This window comes from Otolemur garnettii, unplaced genomic scaffold (assembly GCF_000181295.1).
Source record: "Otolemur garnettii isolate 467f Iridium unplaced genomic scaffold, OtoGar3 scaffold00108, whole genome shotgun sequence".
Taxonomy (NCBI): domain Eukaryota; kingdom Metazoa; phylum Chordata; class Mammalia; order Primates; family Galagidae; genus Otolemur; species Otolemur garnettii.
The window spans coordinates 3673033-3700870 of NW_003852503.1; the positions used below are offsets into that span (position 1 = coordinate 3673033).

The 27838-nt window shown below is 38.1% G+C and overlaps 1 protein-coding gene across 4 annotated transcripts in view; it reads right to left on the reverse strand.

The window, feature by feature from the left end:
- Positions 1-1750: 1750 nt before the first annotated feature.
- TBCEL (tubulin folding cofactor E like) overlaps positions 1751-27838 on the reverse strand; it is a 91477-nt gene continuing 65389 nt past the window's right edge. For all 4 annotated transcript variants that reach the window (XM_023517291.1, XM_023517289.1, XM_003796802.3 and 1 more), the window contains exon 8: positions 1751-5763. In XM_023517291.1, the coding sequence (XP_023373059.1) occupies positions 5445-5763 (319 nt within the window). In that variant the 3' untranslated portion in view covers positions 1751-5444. The remainder of the gene's footprint in view (positions 5764-27838) is intronic.

Sequence of the window (27838 nt, forward strand, 5' to 3'; positions counted from 1 at the left end):
GTTAGGGTGCTGGTCACATACACTGAGGCCAGCAGGTTCAAGCCCAGCCCAGGGCCTGCTAAAACAATGACAACTGCAACTAAAAACTAGTCAGGCATTATGGCGGGTGCCTGTAGTCCTAGCTACTTGGGAGGCTGAGGCAAGAGAATCACTTAAGCCCAAGAGTTTGAGGTTGCTGTGAGCTGCGATGCCACTGCACTCTACTGGGGGCGACATACTGAGATTTTGTCTCATAAAAAAAAAAAAAAAAGACTATGGATTATAAACTTATTTTCTCCTCTATAAACACCAATTTTAAGTTCACTTAGAACAGCATCCCTCTCTGATAAAAGTCTGAGTTGAAACTGATCTCTTTCACCACTGGCTATCAATGGAAATCCAGTTGTAAGGCTCTACTAGAATAACTCCAAGGTTAAAATAAAATCCAAATTACGTCTTCCTGCCCTATATTATTTATTCTTGTCAACAGCATGCATCACGAGCGTCCAGTATGGCACTTCAGTGGAGCAGGGAGGACAATAGGTATGTACCAATGGCAATTTCACAATTCTGGAAATGGCATAAGGGCAAATTCCAATCTGGATTTAAGGCTATAAGCTACATCCATGATTCTATTACAGAGTGAATCAATTTAGCAAATAGGTACCGAGAAACATCTCATTTTAGTGTTTTAATGAAAATACAGACTAATAGTCAAAGTGTGTGTTGGGGCAGCTATGGAGACTCTCAGCAGCCAGCACTAAGCACGGCTGTCAAGGGCATGTGCTCTGCAGCCAAATCGCCTGGGCTCAAATCCCACCTGTTCACTTACCAGCCATGTGACTTCTGCTGTGATTTAACCAATCTGTGCATCATTTTCCTTAAAAGCAAGAAAAGGGAGATAAGAGTGCTGACATGCAGGGTTGGTGCAAAGACCAAATAGGAACTTCTTTGAACTTGGAAAACTTGGAAAGAGAAATGTGACTTGAAAGGTCAACCTTCTTGTTTCATATGCATTTTAGCAACTAGAAAAAATCAGCACATTTTTGATCCTGTACTTATTGGATGTCTTGATACATGTCTACTTTGCAAGCACTCAGAGCAGCTCAAAGTAGTAATTTACAAAAATGTAACACAGAGGTTAAAATTACAATTCTTTGAAACTTGAATAGGAGGCAGAAATAATCTCAAATTTAAACATAATACCTATATGTTTCTGAAGCATTAAGGAAGTTAATAAATTCTGTGTCTTACATATAGAAATATAGTCCTTAGACCTTAATTCTTGGTACAAGGTTAATTTATAACAGCTCACCAAGAAATTGTTAAGTGGGTAGGGTTCAAATGTCCAAAACTCAAATGCTTCTAGAAAATTGTTTCTCAAAGGAAAAAGGTAGCCCTTGAATAAGAACCGGTAAACTTTTATTTCACCACCTAAGATTTTCAATCTTACTCAAAAAAGGTGATAACAAATATCTCAAAAGAGAAGTTTGATCCTCAAAGGATAAAGAGGAAGTAAAGAGCTTATCAGGAGGATAAAATTTTGCAAACAGCAAAGCAACACACATTTCCTATGAACTTTTGCTCTGTGGTTTTCAACACTGGCAAAATTCCAACTAAATCTGGAATTTAAAATGATCAGACTCTTACTAGTTAAGGCAAATTCCCCAGAGAAATCAACTACAGAAATGATGTACATTTTTAGCTACATAAAAATAAAGATATACCTTGACCCCACACTCCAGAAAAAAAAAAAATCAGAACACAAAGACAAAATGGACTTGGATTTTTAATTTTTTTAAAGATATCTCTCTATATATAATATTAATAAAAAGTGCAAAGAATAGACCTTCATGTTTAAATTATATTCTAAAACAAAATATATATTTCCATTAACTGCAGGAGACAACTGGCAAGTAAAGAGCCTGAGAGAGTCCAGTCCCTCTCCATCACTACATCGGACGTATATTTTAAGGAAGCACCTATGAAAAATAGTAGAGTGTTCACAATACATCTGGTAACACAGATAGCTTCTGGGTGTTCTTGAAAGCAGTTTGTTTGCGTTTTCAATCTAACATGAAATGAAGGGAAAAATTAAATTCATAGGCGGAAATGACATTACTGAGAACAACCTAGTATTCTGTATTCGTGTCTGACATGCCCCCGAGCTGAGCAGTTCCATGTAGCAAGCCACACTCACACGTGCCTTAGTAGAAGCCAGCAGCAGCGCGCCTCAAATGGTAATCCGCTCTGTGCAACAAGTGCTCTCTGCTCCTAACACTGCTGGTTTAGCAACATAGTTGAAATGTCTGGTTAGAAATGAATTTTTGTCTTTTTTAAAGAAGATAACAATTTTAAAAAACATAGCATTATAGCATTCAGCCCTGTTACATGTAGCTCAAGTTAGGTTTTGGGCTTAATTTTCACCAAAAGGTCTTAAAACACCAGGGGCGTACACTATCTGCTCCTTTTTTTTTTAAACGTATTTATGGCAATGGTGGCAAAAGGTTGCAGAAACAACAGAAACATGAAATAAAAAGAAGACACACGACTCTGGACTTTTTTTCCTTAAAGCAAACTAGGATATTTCAACAATCCAAATTCAAACATTGACTTCTACTGTGGCTTTGAGAGCTCTGCACCCACATGTAGAAAGGACCCCTCAGTTTCGATTTGGCTTTCTTTTATGATTCCTTTTTTTTACTGGGAAGAAATCCTAGTTTAGAAAAGATATGTTCTATACATTCTGCCTGTAGCATCCTATCTGTAATACTGGCTATGATAGCATTTTGCCTTATAAATATCAATACTATGCTCTCACTGAATCTGGACGAAGTCAGTATTAAAATACAGATAAGCTGCAGACTATCAATTATGCATAACTTGTAGACTCAAAAGTCCAGTCTCCTCTCTCTTTCTTTTAGGCCTATTATAAAAATAATTTTGGTTACAACTGTCTACACAGCACCAATTTTATTTCAAAAGCAGCATCTTTACTCAGCCACCCAAATGAATCTATAAGTACACATGCTTAAATAGTTTTTCTCATTTGCTTCTGTTTTGTTACTCGAAAAGGCCTGTAATTGTATTATTTTCTTAATCAAAAATTATTCAGCAATTATTAAAACCATCAATTACAATGTCCTAAAAATACCAACATCTGCTGAATTAAATGAGAAGTTCCCTTTACATGCAACTGTATAATAAAAGAATTAGGCCTGCAGTTGATTAACACTGTTTTGTAATAACAGAAGAAACAAGTCTTTAAGAGTAAAAAAGCATTTCATAAAACTTTGTCATATATAAAATATCTTATTAATTGTGACCATTCCACTTATGATTAAAGCATAACATAAGTGTTTGCTCTGCCTTCTGCTATGGGACAGTTAGGGGTCATAGAACTTCAAAAAATAAAGAGTGCATCTGTTTCCCAGGCAGACAAAAGCAACAGGTTCAATTACACCTCTCCTCTCTCCAACTTGCCTACACTCACGCGGACCCACACAAAGCACCCACAGTTTTAATCTTCACGACACTGTTGCTACGCTTTTTTCCTATGTTCAAAAATCTGTCAGGAAAATGTGTGCACAAAATAATTATTCTTGTCTATGCCCAGCCTGGATCTCCACTGCTCATTTTTATGATTTTGAAAGATAAAGTCTGCCGCAGAAGGAGAACAGGCCTCATTCATCTTTCTCAACCCTTTGGTTTCCACCTTTAATGTTACACTGAATGTAGATTTGACTCAGGAGGCCTGGGTCAAAGGCTTTACAGATTCTGAACCTGAAGTGCATTAAGAGAATAAACATCTGCCACATGGCATAGCAAAAATTTTAAAGTAGCAATAATAAACACAACTCCCCATACATGAAGAATTTACAAGAGTCATCTAAAAATTTCATAAAAAAATTAAATTTGTAGGAGGGGTGGAATCATGTAGCAAAGGTCAAAAGGTAAAATGCAATCAGTTAATAATTGTATTCTTTGAAAAATACTTCACTAGCACAACTTGTGCCCCAGTTACGCCAAGTATTTCTCAAGTCTCCCATCTGTACAGATGGTGGACCAAGAAAGATACATACTAAAGAAAGGGATGACATCTGACTAACCAAATGATTTCAGAGCAGGTAAGGAACTAGTTCCTAAAGAAAAGTGCTTTAATGTGCTTCTGCAAAATGTCTGAAATAGAGGCAGTTCTGAAGTTTTGACACTTACACTTTACCCATAGGTCAAGCAGAGTTTCTTTTACAGGAGCAACTAAATTGAAACGTAAAACTAAAACAAACAAAAAAAAAAAAACCCTGCTCAATTATGACATCACAAATTCACAGGGCAGACCTGGGAATCAAAGCTCCCTTTGATTAAAATTTCCCACTTGTAATGCAAAGTGCAAGAGCAAGGGCTTGGAGCGGATGGACAAGGGCAGACAAGTCAGAAAGCTCCTTCCCCACATTTCCCACTTGACTCCCTCACACATCCCACAGATAGTTTATTAGCTAGTTCTCAACTCTCCTGGCACCCAGACCTAGCATTCTACTGGATTCTTTATAAAGCCAGGCCTCTATTCCCAATAGTTCAAAGTAATGAAAAAGAAAGACACAAGGAAATACATTCAATAACCAAGAGAAAAGAACTCTGGAATCTGACATATTTCATGTTATGGAAGTAGTGGCTGATATAATGTCTGAGGGACACAAAGTCAGTTAGGAACACACAAAGAGATCAGAATGCTCTGCCTGTGCTTCCAGAACAACAGCGAGTTTTCCTGGAGTTTTAACTTTCCATCTATTCCTCTTTGAGATTCTAATAGGTTCTTACTGAGTACCTGAGATCAGAAACATGTTGAAAAATGCTTAAAACACTTTAAATTATTTCAAAAGGGAGAAATGAGAACCAAAAGAAAAAAACAAAAGACCCAAACTGAGAAATAAGTTAATTGTAAACAGAATAAAACTACTGGCTAAACATACTAAAGTAAGTCAAATTGAAAAACTGAACATAGAAAGGAAAGGAGGGGGAGAGAAAGGAAGAACCGGGGGTGAGAAGTGCTGGCCCTTCCCGCGCAGATTCCTTGTTTCCTGATTTACACGCTGTGAGATCCCCTTCTGAGGGGCTCCTGTTCATGCTATCTTCACGAGTGTATCAAGGGCAACGGTAACCAAGAGGCAGGCGAACCCCAGTGAACACAGTAAGAAGTCGGTGATTTCTCTGTCATCTTTCCTTGGCACATAGTCTGGAGATGTGGCCAATTCTGCTGGCTGCGCCGAAGAAATCTGTGGTAGAAAATACCAAAAATGGCCCCCTATCCATTCTAGGGGGAAAAAAATATACAAAACCCCTCCAAAACCTAAACAGAACCAAATAAAACAAACAAAAACAATCTTCTCCCTCCTAAAGAAAACCACGTTGGAAACAAATGCCCTGCAGAAGTCCTCAGATGTACGTTTTTACAAGGCTGGTAGAGGCTATTTTGTTTTCGATTCCACATAAATTTTATCTCCATCCCTAATGCCAAAGGAATGCAATGCCCGAGAGCTGTACTTCATTTCCTCTGGGCCAAAGGGTGCTTCATGGTCAAAATAGTAGAGAAGCATGTTGCTTGTAGGTAATTGCACTAGAGTTTTTAATTGTTTCTTTAGTTCTGCAACTGTTTGGTCCAGACGAATGCTCATTTCTTCCACCTGATCATTAAAGTGGACTTCTACTTTTGCACTGCTCTGGGGTCTTAGGTCCACTTCTGCCAAAGGCTCCAACTTCCCATACTTTGTGATCAGTTCATGATACCTAGGAGGACAAAAAACAAACAAACAAACAAAAAACCAGTGTCAGCTTAAACTACCAGCACGTGAACTACAGACTTCTGAACTACAGGTAAACTGCACTGTTACTCTCAACATCTTTCCACCGTCTTATTCTAACATCACTTCCATCTTATCTATCAGTCAGATGACTCCTGTGAATCCTGTGAGTTCAGAGCAGGAACACAGCTGGTCTGTTGAGGCCAGAGTAAAACCACATCGCTGTGTACAGGGGAAGTGTGTCTCTTAAAGATGGTCACCATGTCTATTATTAACCATTAATTAAAAGAATGGGCTTAGAAAGAAAAGTGAAACCCAGAAAGGGAGACACTACACAGGTAACGGAGAGAAGCCTCATCTCTCTGCAGAACTTGGTTTCCTGGGTGTCATCAAGACAGATATGTAAGCACCTGTCCCTGGGTATAGACAGAAGATGGAAGGAGGCCAGAAGGTTTTGAGGCCCAGAGAATGCATAACTTATAAACAAAAACATACAGTTGTATGTTAGCAATTAACTCAGCTATTTATTTATTCAAATTAATATGAGGGAGCAAATTTTTAGGTTACATTGTTCTTACTTCCAAGGTAAAGTTCATGTTGTAGTTGAGCCCTTCCCCCGAGGGGTGTGTGTGTGTGTGTGCGCGCTGAACACCCTCACTTTGTGCACATAGATGAGATCCACCAACTGCCCTCCCTGCTCCCGCCATTCACTCCACGCCTCCCTCTGTCCCCTCCCCTCCCCGTTGCTAGACTGTATTCTTGTTTTATCATTCATGTGGGTATGTAACTGTTTAAACAGTGGTTTCATATTATATTGTAACTCAGCTCTTTCAGTGATCACCAGCAGCAACCAACAAAAGAAGAGAGGGTACAACTTCATTGCCATAACCATTAAAAGGGGACCAAAAGCTCTGTTCTATGTGGTTCAGCTAAGCAAGAATCCTAACCAAATCCCCAGAAACCATTATGGATAAAGAAGATACGGAGATAAAATCTTGAGCACACTAATACTTCTTAATTTAGATAAAAGTAGACCAAGTGGGTAATGAGTCAGCTAGACTGAAGAAAAACCCACCTGAAGAAAAACAAGGTTGAAGAAAAACCTTGGGGACCAGAAGCGTCTGTATCCCACTGCCAGGAAGCTGGCAAACAAAACAAAACAAAGTGGAACAAAAAAGCCCCAAAACAACAACAAAATAAAACTCCCAAGACTTGAAATGTTCCAAAGCTCCCATGTGAAAATGTGAAATGATTCAAAGTTCAAGGGTACCTCTTGTCCACCTCATCAAATAAGTTAGGCTAGGTTACAATACTTTAACAAAATCTCAGACAGGACAACAGAACCCAGGTGGTCACATAAAACTGCACCCAACTCCAGAGATGTTTTCCTTCAGTCTACTGTACCAGGCTGGCTCTCACACTCCACATAGGATGACAGAAGGAACAGTGCCAAAGGGGTCAACAGACCGTACTGAATCTGTATTTCAGGAAAGAGAGTGTGGACAGGGGTGCCCTTCACACGTGAGCAAAGGATAAGGCCCAGAACGACAACTAAGCACACACCAGAGCAGGAAGGTGGAGGAAAGGAATACATAAATAAATAAATGGCAGAGACAGAACTTTATGTGAAAGAAAATGTAAGTAAAGGAAAAGAAAATGCCCCACAAAGACCCCAAAGTCTGGAAATTAAATAAGTACATGAACATAAAATATAAGAGCTCAGAGACAAACCACAGAAGGAGATGAAAACGACTACAGAACTAAGGACACAAACTGAGGAGCAAAGCCACACGATTCCTGAGACACAGTAACAATAAGCAAACGAGAAAGGATGCCCCAAGAGCATGAGCCCCAGCCACGTGCTGTGGTCTCAATGTTTGAAACAGTCTGCAGTGCGATCGTGTTTAGAGGTGAGTGGAGGGAGTGGGTCTAGTTATCATGGGCCTAAGGTGGGTCCTCCCCTGCCCTTCTGCCTTCCACCGCGGATGACAGCACAGAGGCCCTTGTCAGATGCTGGCACCTTGATATCGGACTTCCCAGCATGGAGAACAAGGAGAAAGACATTTCTTTTTCTTTATAAATTCCTGAGTCTGTGGTATTCTGTTCTAGCAACAGAAAATGGACTAAGATACTGAATTTTGTTCAGAAATAAATTTAACAAGTAGATATTCTAGAAAGAACAGAGCACCCATGAATCCTTTTGGGGAAAAAAACCCAAAAAAGCAAAAAGCTACTATTCAACAATGAGATAAAGGAACTAGTGGTAAGCCCCAAATTAAACACAATTATCTAAAATTTGTATTAAATAATAATTGTATACTCCTAGACTTCTTTATACTTGACACTGTATCCAACTATATTAATCATACCCTTAAACATATTTGTACATAAAATTATGACCTACATTCAGAAAACAGGCAAGTATACCTATAAATTAAGTTACCTATAAATTGGGACACTCTGAAGTCCTTTCTCAAAATTAATATATTCAGAATAATTAATTGCCACCTCCTAGCCATATTCCCTTCCAGTCTTTCCTATCTCAGTCAATGGCATAGAAACCACCTGATTATCCCAGCTAGGAGCTGGACAGTCATTCTTATTCTTTCTTCTCCATGTCTCTCATTCAATCGCTTTCCATGTCTGACTAATTCTCTCCCAGTGAGTCTCAGGAATCCACCATTCCTGGAGTCTCAGGAATCCACTGCTCTTGCCCACATGCCTTGTAAGTTTTAGCCACTACCGTTAGTAACTGAGATTGCTGTGTTGCCTGTGGATGCACAGACCAAAAGAGTTTTATCATTACCTGTCCCAACCTCCTCCTCCTAGGCCTTCATGAATATTAAAGACTGGAAAGCTGAACAATATATTTTCCACACTCTATCAATCTTAGTCAGCCTTGGGGAGAGAGGTGGTAGATGCAGGAGATACAGTGTGGGAGCCATTTGGGTGGAGGATTCCTAATGACCAGCACACAGTTTAAGCGTGTGCTCCAGAGTCAACAGCCCTGGAAGCAGCTGGCTGACCTCCAGATCACAGCGAAGGTGGTGTGCTCAGCACCAGGGACAGCAGCTTGCTGCTTGCAGTGCCACAGGTCGGCTCCGTCTGGGGTACTATTTATTCTAGATGCAATCCTAGGGAGGTAGTGTAAGTAGCTTCCTCAGGTCTTAGAAAGACTTTGTAAGCACCTTATTCACTGTATGAAATCCCTTTCTTCTTATAATAGTTAAGGTTCTTCCATAACTTTAGAGTCACCCCAAGATAATTCTTGCCTACATTGTAGCCATAGTGATTGCTAAAAACACAAATTTGATGATATCACTCCTAAACTTAAAATCACACACTATCCATAAGAATCAAACCCTAACTCTGCAGCATGACTGTGGTACGCAGAAGTTTGGCCTCCATAACCAGGTAGGCCTAATCTAATCACAAGAGCCCTTAAAAACAGAGAAGTTACTTCAGAAATTGCAGAAATCACAAAGAGTCAAAATACAAGCACTTGACATACCATTGCTGGCCTAAAGATAGCGGGGACCATGTGAAAAGTGTAAGGAGGAACAGAATTTAGCTACCATCCTGAAGGAACCAGCAAATGGGATTCTTTTCCAGAGCTTCCAATAAAGAAAAGAACCCTGCTGACACCTTGACCTTTGGCCTAGTGAGACCCTAAGCAGAGAATTCAACTGAGTCACACTATGCCCATACTTCAGACCCATAGAAACGGTGACATACCAAGTAGGTATTATTTTAAATTTATCTGAGTTTATACTAATTTATTATAGCAGCAACAGAAAACCAACGCAACGAATATAAAAGGCCCTTCATGATCTGGTTCCTTCATAACTTTCCAACCTTACTTTGTGCTATTACCAGACCATTACCATTTTCTGCATCTTCCCATTCACTTGTTTAAATCTTAAAATCAACATGTGTTAATTTACTGGCAAGCCCAGTAGACTTTTGTATATGGGTTAGATTTGGGATGTGGACTTTAAGAAATATTCACTATTAAATATAAAAGAAGAAAGAGTGTTGGAGTCACGATTGACTGTCCACACTGAATATGCTCCTTGAAGTTATATAAATAAAAATCACAATATCAAGATAATCTGTTTACTCCCAATTTTCTTATTTTCCCACATAGCTATAAGCGGGAACAATCATTAAACATAAGAAATCAAAACTTTACTAAATGTCAACCAGTAAATTTTAGAAACCAATTTCTACCTAGTTTTCTGGCTTAGATTACTTTATTCATTATTCAAAAATCTACTGAAGCTGAACTAACTATACTATATACTTTGCATTACGTGTATTGGAGCTTTCTCAGCCTCAATTCCAGTGTCTTCCCAAAGATATGGTATTAAGACTGAATGGTTTCTGATGACTAAGTATTCTTTAAAACTAATGATCTCAATTTACATTCTACCAATGTGTATCTTCGTCTGGCTACTAACAAGTATTTAATATGTATAAAGCCCTACTTATGAAGTGGGCAAAATGCTATAAACCTGCTTTGGAAGACACTATTGATAAAGATGTACTGTAATCATCAAATGCTAAAATGTAATATACACCATACTTGTGTTCAGAGGTCCTTTGGTCCTTTCCAACATGACTGTCTAACACAAAATGACCAATCACAGGCAAAACAAAATTTACCACGAACAGAATAAAGGCCAGCATGACCACATGGGCAACTGTAATAAATGGAAACCAAATGCTAGCTGCAACCTTATGAAGAACACCACCCACAGGCGAACTGGTGGTGTGCTTTTTACTCCCTTCCTATTAAATAAAAACACCCACTGAGAGAAAAGCGTCTTTCAACTCTAAGGGCCTTTGAATCATGAGTGGTTAGACATCAGACTACTGGTGGAGTGGGGCTGAAAGTGATACTAAGAAAGGGAAGAATGGGGACTGAAGCCATCTGTAGTGCAGCGAGGCCAGCTCTGCTCCCAGCGCAATCAAGCAAGCCTGCACACACCAGGGCTCCTGACGCGGCACATGGTCAAGATGTTAGTAGCCTGGTGGCCATGCTTCTCCTTACTGTCCATCCTCACTCTTGATTCCCAAGATCTGAGAGTACTTTCTCAATTCAGTCACGGGGTATAATTCCAGAATAAATGAAGATTTGGCACATTATTTGAAAAAGACTACAGGTTCCTGCCATAAATCTTAGTCTGAGCGTAAATGTATCATAAAATCTAAAACCCAAAGATAGATAGAGGTAAAAGGTTAATTCATTCTTGGCTCTAAATAGCCTTATAAATTCTCCTAACTAATACACACAGTACATATTTTACACAATTTTTAGGAAACTGGAAAACTGAGGTATACCTAGAATCTGGCTTTTCAGTGGCAGAAAGCTTTCACATTTGGACACCATGTCTCTAAACCCATAAAAGCAGCAGCCCACAATCTCAAGGAGCACCCTAGAGAAAAATAAAGGGATTTACATTTTCTGCAAGTGCCTAATGCAATAATGGGATCAAGTATCCCAGAGATGCTCTATTTATCCATTTACAACTGCCTGGAGGTGTGTTCACAGGGTGGCCTGCAAGGCAATAGTTCGTTAATCTATGTAGTATCATTCCTCAAATGCAGACTCATGATGAATCAACCTAAGTCATCACTCTAATATATAACTCTGAAATAAATCTTTCCTACATACAGTTTTAAGAAATGTACTAAATAAAATACGAAAAATCCCTGAGGATTTAGGTTGAACCAAATCACTGAAATTTAACTAGAATAAAAATATTCATTGGATTTACTTTGTTTCCCAAGATACTAGGAGGGATTCAAAAGTATCTTCCAAACATCTTCCGATTGCTCCAATCTCTCTCTTGCTATAGTATGCTTTCTCTCAGTTTTTCATATCATAGTACCTTAAAGAAACCTCCTTAACATTCTATAACTGGGATTTTATACTCTACTGAAATAGTTTTCTCAATGTTACCAATATTCTTTTTATTAAAATGTATAAACATCAGATTTTAGAGGCAGAAAGAACCTTAGAAATCATTTATTACATACTTTACAGATATAAAAGTCGAGACCCAGTTTATTAATCCAAAGCCTCATAGCTAGTGAAAGAAGGGTGAAGTTAGAACTCAGGTCTTATTCTCAGGCTAATCTTTTTGTTGTTTGTTTTTTTAGTTCTCACAGTCTTAGTGGTTTGCTGCAAAAATGAACACTGCTCTAGAAATTCTCTTCTCCTTTCTACACTTCAAATAACCCCTTTCAATCTCTCATTCCTCTTTTACCATCTACGCATGGATAGTCCCAAAATCTCACTCCTGGAGTCTGTTTTCTTTTTTCTTCATAATCTTCTGTCACGGAACCCATTCTTTTCATTAGCTTAAGCCATAGATATTTTCCACTTGTCCTCCTCAAACACTTGCATTTCGCCTACCTCCAAAATTAATTATTCTTACCTTTCACACAAAGCAAATTATCTTGAACTAAACTTAGTATTTTCCATGTAGGTTTTCATCAGGGTTTAATTTATAGAACTATATTTGTTTCAACTCACTATTCTTCAATTCAAGTCTTACCAAAATTACCTAGAGAATGAATAGAATGTGACCTATTCATATGACAGAATATCATATAGCAGTAAAAAAGATAATTTTAATTCTACATTTATCAATATGATTAGAACTTTGGTCAAAAGCTGTATGTTCACATTTTAATGTACTTTTACTCCAAACTCAAAAATGGATAAAATATAAAAAGTTGAAATCCAAGAAGAGAAATAGCCCAGGGTCAAATATTATAAAGTTTCTCCATGGACCAAAAATTGAACAGAAATTCAAATCATAGACCTAAAACCACAAGACTGTTGGGTTTCAAATCCAGAGCAGATGGTAGCAGTCAAGAGCTCAAGTTCGACAAGTCTGAGGAGATAAATGCACTCCACAGGAGGGAGAGGAACCACACCAGGTTCACTGCCTGAAACAGGGGTAGAGTTGGGATGATGTGAGACTGAGCATGAAATAAGAATGAGAAAAAGCAGCTGCAGATCCACTGCTCTAGGCTGCCTCTTCAGAGCAATGGGTCTAGGTAAAAGACGTAAAAAGAACTGAATCAAATCACCTGCTGTTTAGGACCAGTCCTGCACTATCTCTAAAATTATGAAAGGATAGCTTCTCTGAAATCCATTAAAAAACTTGGTTCTAGACCAGGAATCTGGGGAGCTGGCTAGGGGGAGCTGGCTAGAGGCAACTGTAAAACCATTAGACAGGGAGAGGTGAGTCGGACTACAGAGACATGTGACAAACCTAAACGTGTGTGTATCTAAAAAGACACATGAAGCAAAACTGATAAAAATAGGCAAATCCACAACTATAGTTGGGGATGTCAACACTCTTCTCTCAGTAATTGATAAAATAAACGGACAAAAAATTGCCAATGATGTGAAAGACCTGAAAAACACTAACAACTCGATCTGACATTTATACAACACACCAGCCAAAAATGTCAGAATATACTTTTTTGCAATGTATATGGAATATTAGCCAAGGGAGACCATAGTCTAAGCCAAAACACACCTCGATCCTATTACTACAGGTTTAAAAGAATTGAAATACAAAGTATGTTCTTTGACTATAATGAAATTAAACTAGAAATTAATAGAAAGATAACTGGAAAACCCCTAAATACCTGGAAAACAAAAACCACTCTTATAAATAATCAAAGAGGAACAAGAGAAATTAGAAAATATTTGCATTCAATGAAAATACAGTATGTCAAAAATTCTAGGATGCAGCTAAAGCACTGCTTAAAGGGAAATTAGAATTAAATGCTTAAAATAGAAATGAAAAATGGTCTCAAATTAATGAACTTAAGAAACTAGAAAAAATGAGCAAATTAAATATAAAGCAAGAAGAAAAAAACAGACATATAAGTCTATGTCAAGAAAAAAATAGAAAAAACCCATAAAACCTGAAGCTGATTCTTTGAAAAGGTTAATACATTTGATAAACCTCTAGCCAGAGAGATCAAGAAAAGATGATGATATGAAAAAATGCTCATCATTCCTAACTATCAGAGAAATGCAAATCAGAACCACCCTGAGCGATCATCTAGCCCTAGTAAGATTAGCCCACATCACAAAGTCCCAAAGCTGCAGATGCTGGTGTGGATGTGGAGGGAGGGGAACACTTTTACACTGTTGGTGGGCCTGCAAACTAATATAGCCTTCTCTTTGGAAAGAAGTATGGAGAATCCTCAAAGAAATTAGACCTCCCATTTGATCCTACAATCTCATTACTAGGCATTTAACCAGAAGGAAAAAACTCATTCTATCATAAAAACATCTGCACTACATTGTTTATCACAGCTCAATTTACAATTGCCAAGATGTGGAAACAACCTAAATGCCCATCAACCCAGGGATGGATTAACGAGCTGTGGTAAATGTATACCATGGAATACTATTCATCCATAAAAAAGATGGAGACTTTACATCTTTGTATTAACCTGGGTGGAGTTGAAACACATTCTGCTTAGTAAAGTATCATAAGAATGTAAAACCAAATATCCAATATACTCAATACTAATATGAAACCAGTAGACAACCTAACACATCCCCATATAAGAGAAAAACTTAATTGAATTCATACTGGGGGGAAGAGGAGATGAAGGTAGAGGAAGGGAGGGGATTGGGTGCTCCCACATAATGGGCACAATGTAAGGGTATATGGCCCACCTTTTGGGTGCAGGACACAACTATAAGAGGGACACTACCTAGCAAATGTAAATACTATAACCTAGTTGTTTATACCCTAACATTAACCTAAAATTAAAAAAAGAAAGAAAGAAAGAAAGAAAAGAAGATGCCAGTATCAGGACTAAAAGAAGGGATATCACTTCAGAGTCCATAGTCATTAAAGGTTACAATACATGAGTATTATGAACAACTACATGACCATAAATTCAACAACTAGGAGGAAATGGATAAATTCCTTTAAAGATAAAACTAGAAAAGCTTACTCAAGAAAAAACAGTTAACTTGAATTATGCTATGCCGAGTATATACATTTAATTCATAGTTAAACCCTCCAACAAAGAAAACACCAGGCTCAGGTGGCTTCACTGATAAAATATACAAAATATTTTAAAAGAAAATAATACTATTTATTCTACACAAACTCTTCTTAAAAGAGAAGAATAAAGATCATTCACAAATTCATCTTATGAGGCCAGCAATACCTTGATATCAAAACAAGGCAAAGACCTTACAACAAAATTACAGACTGAAACCCTCATGAATATAGACACAAAAATCCTTAACAAAATATTAGCAAATCAAATCCACCAATATATAAAAAAAAACACATCATAACCAAGTGGGATTTATCTTAGGAATTCAGGCTGGTTAAACGTTCAAGAATTCAGTTAATGTAATTCACGGTATTGACACACTAAGTAAGAAAAATGGTATGAGCTTCTCAAGAGATGCAGAAACAGCATTTGACTTAATTCATGATAAAAACTCTCTGTAAACTTGGAATAGAAGGAAATCTCAATTTAATAAAGGCCATGAGCAAAAACTTATAGCTAACATAACTTTTACTGTGAGAAGACAAATGATTTGTTCCTAAATAGGGAACAAAAAGAAAAACAGACAAGATGCTGTGCTGAGTCATAGATAACAGGACTGTCTACACAGAATCTAAAAAAATTTACTAGAACTACTAAATAAATATAGCAAGGTTGCAGAATACAAGGTCGATATACAGAAATCAAATGTAATTCTATACCTAGCAATGAACAACTGAAATTAAAAATAGTACTATTCATAACAAGACCAAGAGTATGAAATATTTAAGTAAAATGTTGCAAAATATGTGTAGAATCTGTATGTAAAAATTTATAAAAGACCAATTTCTAAAAGAAATAAAAGAAGATTTAACAAATGGAGAGATATACTAGGTTCACAGATGGGAAGCATCAATATTATGAAGAGAACTCTGCCCAAAGTGTTCCCCAGATTCAACACAATGCCAGTTAAAATCTCACGAGAATTTTTTTCTAGACTTCCATAAGTTCATCGAAATATTTATATGTAAAGGTAAAGGAACTAGAATAGCCAGAATAATTTTGTTTCTTTTATTTATTTTTATTATTATTTTTAGCCAAAATAATTTTGAAGAAGATCAAAGTTGAAAGGCCCACACTACCTGATTTCAAGAATTACCATAAGGCTACAGTAATCGATAGTTGCCAAAAGGGCAGACACACCGATGAATGGGGAAAAAAGAGAATCCAGAAATAGAGTCTACTTATATGATTGACTTTCAGCAAAGGTGTAAAATCTATTCAATAGAAAAAGTCTTATCAATGAATACTGCTAGAGTGATACCCATTCCCCCCAAACATAACACTTAATCCATATCCTAGACCTAAATGATATATAATCATGAACTAGTCATAGACTTAAATGGAAAAATCTAACTACAACATGTCTAGAAAAAATACCAGAAAAATTTGTGTGGACTTGGTTTTAAGATTTCTTAAACTGGGTGACGTGGCTCACACCTGTAATCCCAGCCTTTAGTAGACTAAGGTGATTGAGGTCAAGAATTTGTAACCAGCCTGAGCAACAGGGTGAGACCTGTCTTTAGGGAAAATAGGAAAATTAGCCAGGTGTGGTGGAATGCATCTGTAGTCCCAGCAACTCAGCAGGCTAAAGCAGGAGGATCGCTTGAGCCCAGGCAGTTTGAGGCTGCAGTGAGCTCTGATGATACCACTGCACTCCAGCCTGGGTGACAGTGAGACCCTGTCTCAGAAAAAAAAAAAAAAATCTTAGCTATAATACCAAAAGCATGATCAATAAAAGAAAAACCTTATATATTTGACAAAACATACATGTGGGATACATAAAGAACTCTTAAAATTCAACAATGGGAGAACAATCCAATACAAAAATAGACTACAAACTTGACCAGAAACTTCTCTGAAGAGGGGATTTGGATAGCAAATAAGCTCATGAGAAGATGCTTAACATCATCAGTCACTAGGAAAACGAAAATTAAACCACATACCAGAATGACTAAAAACTAAGACAAAACATACATTTAAAAAAACCCTAAAAATATCAACTGCTAATGAGGATGTGCTGCAACAGGAACTCTCACATGCTGCTGGTGGGGAAGCAAAATGGTACAGTCACTTTGCACAACAGCTTAGTCAAACAGCCATTTCCCACATGACTCAGGATTTCTATTTCTAGGTGTTTTCCCAAGAGAAATAAGAGCATAAAATCACACAGAAACCGATAGGTGATTGTTTATCACAGCTTTATTATTATATTGCCAAAAAATAGAAATAACCCAATGTACTTTGACTGATCCATGGCTAATCCAACTGTGTTACATGTTCATAAAGGAATACCACTGAGCAGTGAAAAGGATCCCCCTAGTGATCAAAACGGATGCACAAATGTCAAATGCATTCTATCCATACCAAGTAAGGGAAGCCAGAAATGACATCTCCTTTCAGCAAATGACAGGACTACTAGACAATGAATTAGTAAGCACAGAGAAGATATGAACAGAACAATCACTCGAAAAGATCCAACTAATTGTGTAGAACATTCCATGCAACCACAGAAGAACACATATTTCTGTAAGCACTCATAAGACTCATCAAGACAGATTGGAAAATAAACATTAACAAAACTCCAAATACTGATATCTACACAGAGTATGTTCTCTGACTCTAATGGAATCAAAGTAGAAATAATAACAAATAACAGAAAAATCCCCAAATACTTGAAAATTTAATTTCTAAATAACCCAAGAGCCAGCCAGGCGTGGTGGCTCACACCTATAATCCTAGCATGCTGGGAGGCGGAGTTGGCTGGATTGCCTGAGCTCATGGGTTTAAGACTAGCCCAAGCAAGAGCAAGACCCCATCTCTAAAAAATAGCTGGGTTTTGTGGAGGGCACCTGTAGTCCCAGCTACTCGGGAGGCTGAGGCAAGAGAATCCTTTGAGCCCAAGATTTTGAGGCTGCTGTGAGCTATGACCCCATGGCAATCTACCAAGGGCAACAAAGTGAGACTCTGCTACAAAAAAACAAACAAACAAACAAACTCAAGAGCTGAAGAGGAAGATTCAAATAAAATAGTTTTCAAAAAACATAAAATTAAATACAAACAAAAATAGAACATACTGGCGGCCCCTGTAGCTCAGTCAGCAGGGTGCTGGCCACATACACCTAGGGTGGCAGGTTCGCACCCAGCCCAGGCCTGCTAAGCAACAATGACAACTGCAACCAAAAAACAGCTGGGCATTGTAGTCCCAGCTACTTGGGAGGCTGAGGCAAAAGAATCGCTTAAACCCAAGAGTCTGAGGTTGCTGTGAGCTTTGACGTCACAGCACTCTACTGAGGGTGAGATAGTGAAACTCTGTCTCAAAAAAAAAAAAATACAACATATTAAAACACGTGAGATGTGCAAAACTAAGGCAGTGCCCAGAGGAAAACAGTTCCCAGCACACGACAGTTCAACTTAGGATGTTTTCCACTTTATGATGATGTAAAAGTGATATGTATTCAGTAGAAATCATTCTTTGAATTTTTTTTATTGCTTAATGTACTTTTCGATCTTTTCCCAGGCTACCAAAATGCAGTTTGATACTCTCTTACGGTTCTGGCGCTGGCCATGACCCACAAGCCACAGCTCCAAGTCAGCCATACCAGTACAATGGCAAACATCTGGTATCCCCAGTGCACTGTGTCGCCCGACGATTATGCTCAACTGTAAACTAATGTAAGTGTTCTGAGCATGTTTAAGGTAGGACAAACTAAACTATGATGTGCAGGAGATTAAAGTGTACTAAATGGATTTTCGACGTAATATTTTCAACTGACGGGGGGTTATCAGGATATCACCCCACCGTGAATGGAGGAGCACCTTATAAATGGAAAGATACTCATGTTCATAGATTAGAATACTTACTATTGTTGTCTATCCTACCCAAAGCAACCTACAAATACAAAGCAATTCCTATCAAAATTCCAAAGGCATTTTTTTTATAAAAATGAAAAAATCATTTTAAAATTCAAATAAAATTTCAAAGGGTAGAATGGGGAGTTGTTGCTTAACAGGTTACAGAGTTTTAGTTTTGCAGATGAAGAGAGTTCTGGAGACTGGCTGCATGACAATGTGAATGTAGTTAACGCTACTGAACTATATACTTAAAAATGGTTAAGATGGCAAATTTTGCTATATATTTTACTGCAACTTAAAACAGATTTTTAAAAAATAATCAACAAAGGTGTAACACTTGTTTTTTTCCCAAAAAACAGGAGACACATTCCAACTCCTTTTATGAAGTTGGTGTCAACCTGATATTGAAAGCACACAAGACTGTTTTTAAAGAAAGGCAAATACTGATCTCCCTCATTAACTTAAACACAAAAAGCTTCAAAATATTAGCAAACTAAATCCAAGAATGGATAAAAATTATACACCATGACTAAATGGGACTTATTCTGTGTGAAAGTCTAGTTTGGCATTTTAAAAATTAACTTAACAAGCTGAAGAAGGAAAATCATATTAACTGACGCAGAAAAAGCATTTGAAAAAAGCCTGACCAACCAAAAAAAAAAAAAAAAAGAAAAAAGCCTGACACTCAATTATAACAACTTTCAGCAAGTTAGAAGCAGAAGATAACTACCTCAACTTGGCAAAGAACCCCTACAAAACCCCAAAAGCTAATACACTTTGTTGTACAAGACTGAATGCTTTTTTCCCTAAAATGGGGAGCAAAGTTAGGATGCCTATCTCATTCAACATAGTACTAAAAGTTCTAGCCATTATAAAAAGGCAGGAAAAAATAAAGCCAGACAGTTAGAAAAAAAGAAATAAAAATTTCCATATTTGCAAATGACCTGAAATACAGTCATACACCACATAACATTTCAGTCAAAGACGAATTTCACAGGAAGGGGTCTCAAAAGATTATAAGGGAACAGAAACATTCCTATGGTGTAGTGATGTTGTAGTCATTGTAGCAAAATTATTTTTTTAAAATAAATTTAGCATAGCCTAAGTATACAGTGTTTGTAAAGACTATAGTAGTTATAGTAATTTCCTAGGTCTTCACATTCAGTCATCACTGACTCACTTATAACAAGTTCTAGTCCATTCACAGTCAAGTGTCCTACACAGGTGTACAAATGATTTTGATCTTTATACTGTATCTTTACTGACCTTTTCCATGTTTAGACAAATATTTTACCACTGTTTTATAACTGGCCATGGTACTCAGCATAGTAACATGCTGTACAGGTTTACATACCAGGAGCAACGGCTACAGCATCTAGCCGGGGGGTAGTAGTTGCACCACCCGGGCTGTGTAAGTATACTCCATGATATTCACAGGACAAAAATCACCTAATGATTCACTTCTCAGAATGTCTCCCTGTCGTTAAGCGACACATGACATATCATGGTACCTAGGTGTAAACCTAACAAAAGGCATATAGGATTTATATGTTGAAAATTATAAAATGCTAGTAGAAAAAGCCAAAGGCCTGGATGGAGAGACATATTATATTCAAGCGCAGAAAGATCCCACAGAGTACAAATACCAATCTTGTCCAAGATGATCTATACATGTAATAAAATTCCTATCAAAACCCCCACAAGGTTTTTTCCTTGTCTTACCAAGAATTCTCAAAACTGAGCAGTAAAGAAACAATCCAAACAAAATGGGCAAAAAATATAAAGACTAATTTTACTGACAAGGCTTTAAAGATAGCAAAGAGGCACATTAAAAGCTGTTCAATGTCTTTACCCATCAGGAAAATGATAAATAGCAACAAAATGTTTAAGATGTCTAGAAATAAATTTAACTACGATGTGCAAGACAATTGTGAGAAAATACTACTGAAGGAAATAAAAGATGTTCTGAATTAAATGAAAAGACATTCTATGTTTATAGTTAAGAAGACATAGTAGCATCAAGATACCAATTCCCTCCCCCAAATAAGTCAATGAAATTTAATGTAATCAAAATCCAAATTACAACAGGCTAAAATTCATTACGAAAGAGAAAAGGGATTATAATAACTAAAATAATCTGAAAAATTACAATAAGGTGGAGTAATTCACCCTTATTGAGAATTATGACAACATAAGGTAATTCAGAAGAACAATTTAGCAAACCTGTAATAGCACAAGGGTGGCCAAGTGCACCAATGGAACAAAGCAGAGTCCTGAAACAGAAGGATACATACAAAGAAAGAGACATGTGGCCAAGGTGGTGTTACAGGTCAATGCTGAATATCAATTATTCACCTAAGACTAGGCAGCAGGGAAGACCGTAGATCTCTATTTGAAACTACATAATAATCTGTCAAAGGATTAGCTTTTTAAAAAAGATAAAAGAAAAAAAGAAACTATATATAAAAATAAATTGCAGGTAGATCAAAGACATAAATGTGAAGACATCTTTAGAAAAAATTAGAAGATTATTTTAAGTGACTGCTGGGAAGAAAAAGATTCCTTAACAAGCGACAGTAAGAATAGTAAGAATAAACCACAGAGTAAAGGAGTAATAAGTTTGACATTAAAATTTTAAACTTCTTTTCAGCAAAATACAAAGTAAAATAAAAAGATGGAAAAGCTACAGACTGAAAACAACTGTAATCCATATCAAAAAAGAATTTAAAACACTATTTTACATTTAAATAGAAATATGAAGTTTTATCAGTAATACACATCAACTTTTTACCAGGAGTTCCAGGCTGAGAGTAGAGGCAAAAAGGTTATTCCAAATTTATCTGTAACATTATTGCTTTTTAATTAAAAACTAAATTCTAAGTAGAGTAAAATATTTAGTATCATCAGTTCTGACAGCGTGAACATGAACTTTTATTTGTTATTCTCAGCATTTTTGAGTATTCTTTTTAATTATTAAAAAACAAAGAAAAACCAAAAAGATACAACTGGCTCCCTGCCTCGGCCCAAACAAAAGTTCAGACAGCAAAGATAATTTTCCCTGAGACTATGATTTGGGGGTATTTCCTTTGTGGGTACATTCAGATACTCGTATGTAACTCCTATCAAGATTAGGACGGTAGCCTATCTTCTCCTGGGCTGGGAAAGTGGCAAGAAGTCAAAATCAAGTCCAAGGTAATTGGAATGACAAAGGCTGCAAATGACAGGGAAAGCTAACGTTTCAGAGGCTCTCCATGGGACTGGGGAGAATGCCTCTTTTGTTTCTCATCAGACTGTAGCTGAATGTGAGGAGTGCTGTGTCACGGCCCTTGTCAGGGGATGATGGAGCCTGGCAATATGGAGAACCCCAGGAGACTTGTGTCCAGTATAGAAATGTTCCTGTCCAACAGCAGGTCCTCTGTCTGGAAGGAATACGAGGTAATGGACACAGCACACTAGGATTTCTCTAGCATCCAAGACAAAATAAGCCTTCATCGAGGTGGTGTCCAAATACAGGCTGCTGCCTTGCTCTCACAATAATACGGAGATACAATCAGCTCTATTTAGAAAAAGCCATTAGTCTTAAGCAGAAAAAACATACTCTCCATATTTTAAAAAGCATACCACTAATGACAATTCAAATCAGCATTTGAGGAATTCCTGATAGAATCCTTGACATCATAAAGGATTTCCTAGGACACAGTTTAGGGATTATTCAGGACAAACAGAATGTGAGCTACCAAAGGAAAGAAAAAGCTTTTAAGGAACCTATTTTTGGCCTTGCCACTCTGTCTCTGATAACAGCATTTCCTCCTTCCATAACATAATTGTCTACTGGAACTATGCCTCTTAAAACTCTTCTTTATAAAAATCAGAATTGTAAAGTCTGAAAAAAGACATCCCAAAGCAATGAGTTTACTTCCCTCCACTGTCCTCAAATACAAAAAGAAATAATTGAGTCCCTAAAGATACATGATACATTGATTTCTAAAAGTTGCATGTTTTTTCTTTTTTTCTCTTTCTCTCTTTAAAATAAAACAGAGGAAGACTATGTATTAGTTAAGTACTAAAGAAGCCATTCAAATTCAGTCTCTCAAGAGGAAATAGAGAAAGTAAACACAGAATAAAGAAAGAAACTGATGAACACAGGCAATGTGGACAGGCATGTGATAAAGGGCAAGGCAAAAATAATACACATGTACACTTTACCAGAAACATGAGGTTTCTTTCTCTCTAAGTGATATTTCTATATCCCTAGAGAAAGCAGGGCCATCAATATCAGAAAAACAAATAGAACTTCACCACATGTTTTCTGTGGACCACTTCAACTCCTCTCCTGAAATTCAGTCTTAACATGTGCACCTGTCTAAAAAGACATAAACACCCACATCCTCCTTTACTAATCTCTGTTATTAACTAAGTCTCTGGATCTCTCTCAACTTCTCCTTTTAAAAACACATCAAAATCAGCTCAGGTAACTACTCCACTTGAAGAAAAAGCCGTAGTTCTCCCACACAGCCTAGCAAAGTCCGCAGTGGCCCACTCTGGCTCCTGCCTTCCTCTGCAGCAAAACCTGCCACTACTTCCCCCTAACTCCTTGTCCCCATTCCCATCAAAGTGCTGTGGCTCACCACATGTAAGGACTTACTTCAGACCTCTGGGCCTTTACTTCTCATGTACTCACAACTGCCCTTCCCTCACCTTCACCACATTAACTCTTAATTTATTTTTTTTTTAAGAGACAAGAGTCTTATTATGTTGCCCTCGGTAGAGTGCTCTGGCATCACAGCTCACAGCAACCTCCAACTCCTAGGTTTAGCGATTCTCTTGCCTCAGCCTCTGGAGGAGCTGAGACTACAGACACCCACCAAAACGCCCGGCTATTTTTTGTTGCAGTTTGGCTGGGGCCGGTTCGAACCCACCACCACTCTTGGTATATGGGGCCAGCGCCCTAACCACCGAGCCATAGGCACCTCCCATTAACTCTTAATTGTTTAGGAAAGTACCCCTTCCAGTAGACCTGAGCCCTCCTCCTTCAAGGTATCAGAGCACACTGATTATTCAGGGTACTAACAAGCGCTGCTCTAGGCAGTGGGAGCACAACAGAAAGGGCCCCTACTTCTCCAGAGCTCACAGTACAGTGGGGGGAGACGACTAGCAATAGACAAGAAATGCATGTCATGTGCTGATAAACGGCAAGAAAAATATTTAATAAAAGCAAGGCAAGGAAATTATAGGAGACATGTACGCTGTTGCAGGCAGGGTGGGCAGAGAAGGAATCTCCACTAAGGTGTCAGGCAGGTAACCTGGTGCATCCCTAACAGGGGAGGAAGGACAAAGGCCTAAGATGGGAGTGTGTTTAATGTGTCTGAGAAACAGCAACAAGGGTTTTTTTTATTTGTATAAACTTGAGTTCTTATAAATCAGCTGCTATGTGGTGTGTAGGCTACAGGGAGTGAGACTGGATGAGAGAGACCAGTTAGTAGGCTACCATACCAACACAGGTGAGAGACGATAGACACTTGGACTAGAATAAATGGTAAGAAGGAGTCAGATTCTACTCATAGTTTCTGAAAGTAGAACTGAAAGAAAAAAAAAAGCAAATGAACTAGATGTGGGGTATGGAAAAAGAAATCAAGGATGACTCCAACTAGGGGAATAGAAAAATGGAGGAAAATGGAGGATCAGCCTGCAGCCTCTGGAGGGCACTTCCAAGGGACAGGGGGTCATGTGGACAGCCCATTTCATGTCACAGGTAAACTTGAGTAGTAGAGACATTCTGAAACACGTCAGCAGTATCTGCACAGGAGCAGATATGGGGGTGGGGGAGGAGAATGGAGAGAAGGTATCAAAAGTTTGGTTTAAGGCTCAGCCATCATAGCTTAAGTGCTTAGGGCACTAGCTACATACACTGAGGCAGGCAGGTTCGAACTTGGCCCAGACCTACTAAATGATGATAACTGCAACAACAACAACAAAAAAATAGGGGGGCATTATGGCGGGCGCTGTGGTCCTAGCTACTTGGGAGGCTGAAGCAAGAGAATTTGCTAAGCCCAAGAGTTAGAGGTTGCTGTGAGCTGTGACACCATAGCACTCTACCAAGGGCAACATTTTGAGAATCTGTCTAAAAAAAAAAAAAAAAACAGTTTGGTTTAAGACACATTAGGTTTAAACATCCTGATGGAACTATTAAGTAGGCAATTAGAAATACTAGTGTGGAATTCAGGGGCATAAAATTGGGCAGTTATTAGAATAAAGAAGGATTTAAAGCCACAGGACTGGCTAAAAGTATGTAGGGGATGAGTACAGAAGAGAAGAGGTTCCAAAACTAAGACTTGGAGTAGGCACTGTTAGCAATTGAGAGCACAAGGAGGGTCCAGCAAAGGAAGTATTTCTCTAGCTTAGCTCAGATGGGAGCTTCCTAAGAGTAAACACTACTTTTTTTGTCTCTTTAGTGCCTTGGTTCCTAGTAGGTATTCAGCAAATAAATTAAAACTGTCCTTTGAAACCCAGCTAGAATCTGGAGTTATTTCCTAGAAGTTCTCCTGGTAAGGCATGATAGCCCAATAATTGAAATGTGACCAGCCCAGGGAGGACACCTGTCCAATCAGAAGCACACACTGATCTTCTTTTGCAATGGCACCACTGCCACACAGGCCACTCAGAGACAAGGCTCAGGTGAAGGCTGCGGAAGACAAAGTCTACTGATTGGAAAAGCAAACATTATGATGTTCAAAGGCCAGGAATCCGAAAACAGAGATATGCTATCTTGTTGCTTCACAAAGTAAATATATACGAAACATATGGCTGATTGCTCAGATTTTGGTGTTCATCCATTATAACCGTAAGCAGCTACAGTAGAGGGGCTAAAGTTCCAGCTCCACCTAACAGTAGAAATCAATAAAAAGGAGAATTGAGCACCTGTAACAAATTATAAGACTCTTAATAAGCATGTCTCCCATCAGTCCCCTAAACATTTTATTCTCTTCATCATAAAGAGTTCAAGTGATTCAGATAACTAGAGCTTGCATTTTATCCTGGGATAGGAAAACAGAATATGCAAATCTCTGGATCATCTCTGAAGTGTCCTATTGCCAGAACAAAAACCACTCCAAACAGATGTGGGTGAATAACCCAACTGACTCACAAAATAAATTTACTACCATAAAGGACATTTAGCTGATCATAACTGCTCATTATTCGTGCCCTAAAAGACACTTTGGGTAACTTTTCTTATGTCTAAGTTGAGTTGAGCTATGTCATGAAAGAGGAAAATGAAAGGGAAGGGAAGCTCAGGGAGCCACACTAAGCAAAGGCTGGTGCAGAAGACATAATTTAGAGGAAAATCATGGTGAACACTCATTTGTTAAATGAGGAATAAATAAAAAGGAATATTTTCTCCAAATTAAAGGGATACTTCCATTCTATCTAGAAATTAAACTTCAAGTGTGATTCTGCAGGAAACACCAAATTATCTATAGGGTCAAATTTCTACCTTTTCGTAACTGTGCTATGCTGTGCTATTCACGATTCATTGGTATTTTAGGGACCTATGACTTAGACAACAATTAAAGTATAATAAATATAATACTAATATTCTGTTTATATATTGCTCTTTTTAAATCAAAACAAATACACTTTAATACAAATTCGGCTGTTCTTATCTATCATTCCCTCTTGCCATCAGCATGAATGCTATTATAATTCCTCTGTAAGTGCCTAACAGTGCTTGGCATATCAGCTCAAAAGATATTTGCTAAGTAAATGGATACTTCCACCAGGGGACTTGTATGAAAAACTACTAGGGAACAGGTACTAAAATGGACGTATGTCGACTTGGGCTTTCCATTATGAGAATGCCCTTCTGATTGGCGGAAAACCAAAGAGAGATAAGAAGCTGGAACCACTTCCCACGACAGAAACTGAAGAGGAGCAGCTATTCTCTTTCTCCACTCCTTGGAAGCTAGAACATGGGAAAGTGACACAAACCTAAAATTCCATTCTTAAGGCGTAATCAAAAACACAGGTCTAACAGAGATTATTCCAACAGATTAGAAGAGTTAAGAAGGCAAAGGCGTGGCTGCAAGTGTCAGAGGGCAATGATGTCCAGCCTCTTACTAATGACGGCCCAGCGACCAGTGTCAGGAGTATGCTGTCTTATATATGGCGAGAACAGAAAGCTTGGTGGTGACTTGCTTCCCAGCGTTCCCGCCCATGTCTAATTCTCTAATCTCCTAGGCAGTTCTTTTACAAAATTCTTATCTTACTTAAGTTGGCCAGAGTTGATTTCTGTTGTTTGCACTAAGAAACTGGTACCAGGGATTGGATTACAGGCAACAGTCCCTCAGGTAATGAAGGGCAATTTGGGATTCGTTTCTGGCCTAGAAAGTGCCAGTGAACATTGTATTAGTGTTCATGGAAGGGATTCTGTTCATGGAGCAGCGAAATAACTAATTATCACTATGGCCACGCGGAAAGCCCTAAGTGACAGAGAGAGTGCTGTCAAGAATAGAACACTATGCAGGGCAGAACATTCAAGACCAATTATAGAGCATCTGCTGTCCTGAGGTACAAGACAGCTTAAATACATCACAGTCAAATCCCTACAAACTCAGTTCAAGGCACAGACAGAAATCCAGTACTGTTCAGAAAAGGACCTTTTTTCTCTTTACAGCAACAGAGCTGAGGTACCCATAAACATGAATGCACGGGTTTGATGCTCCAGGTTGCTAAATAACAAGTTGATTAAATTTCCATCCACACTGACACCACTATATGAAAGTTCGTGCACTGACTAAAAAAGAGAGAAAGAGGATTAGAATGGAGGTACATGGAGGGTTCTGAGGACCTGCACGAGTGTGCCCTGAATCCTGAATTCCCACATAAGCCCTGTTGGTAGCGAGCCCCTCCTCCCTGGTCTTTCTTGAAAGGGTAGTAAAATCTCTGTGCCTAAGGAGTGCCCTTCCAAGAGTAAACTAACTCCCATCTGCTCCACCCTCCCACATATACAGACTGCTCCACAAGCATCAGATAACAGCATGCTCTGTGGGGTTAATTACAGTAACACCAAAAGATTACAAGACTTTGGTTATTTATAT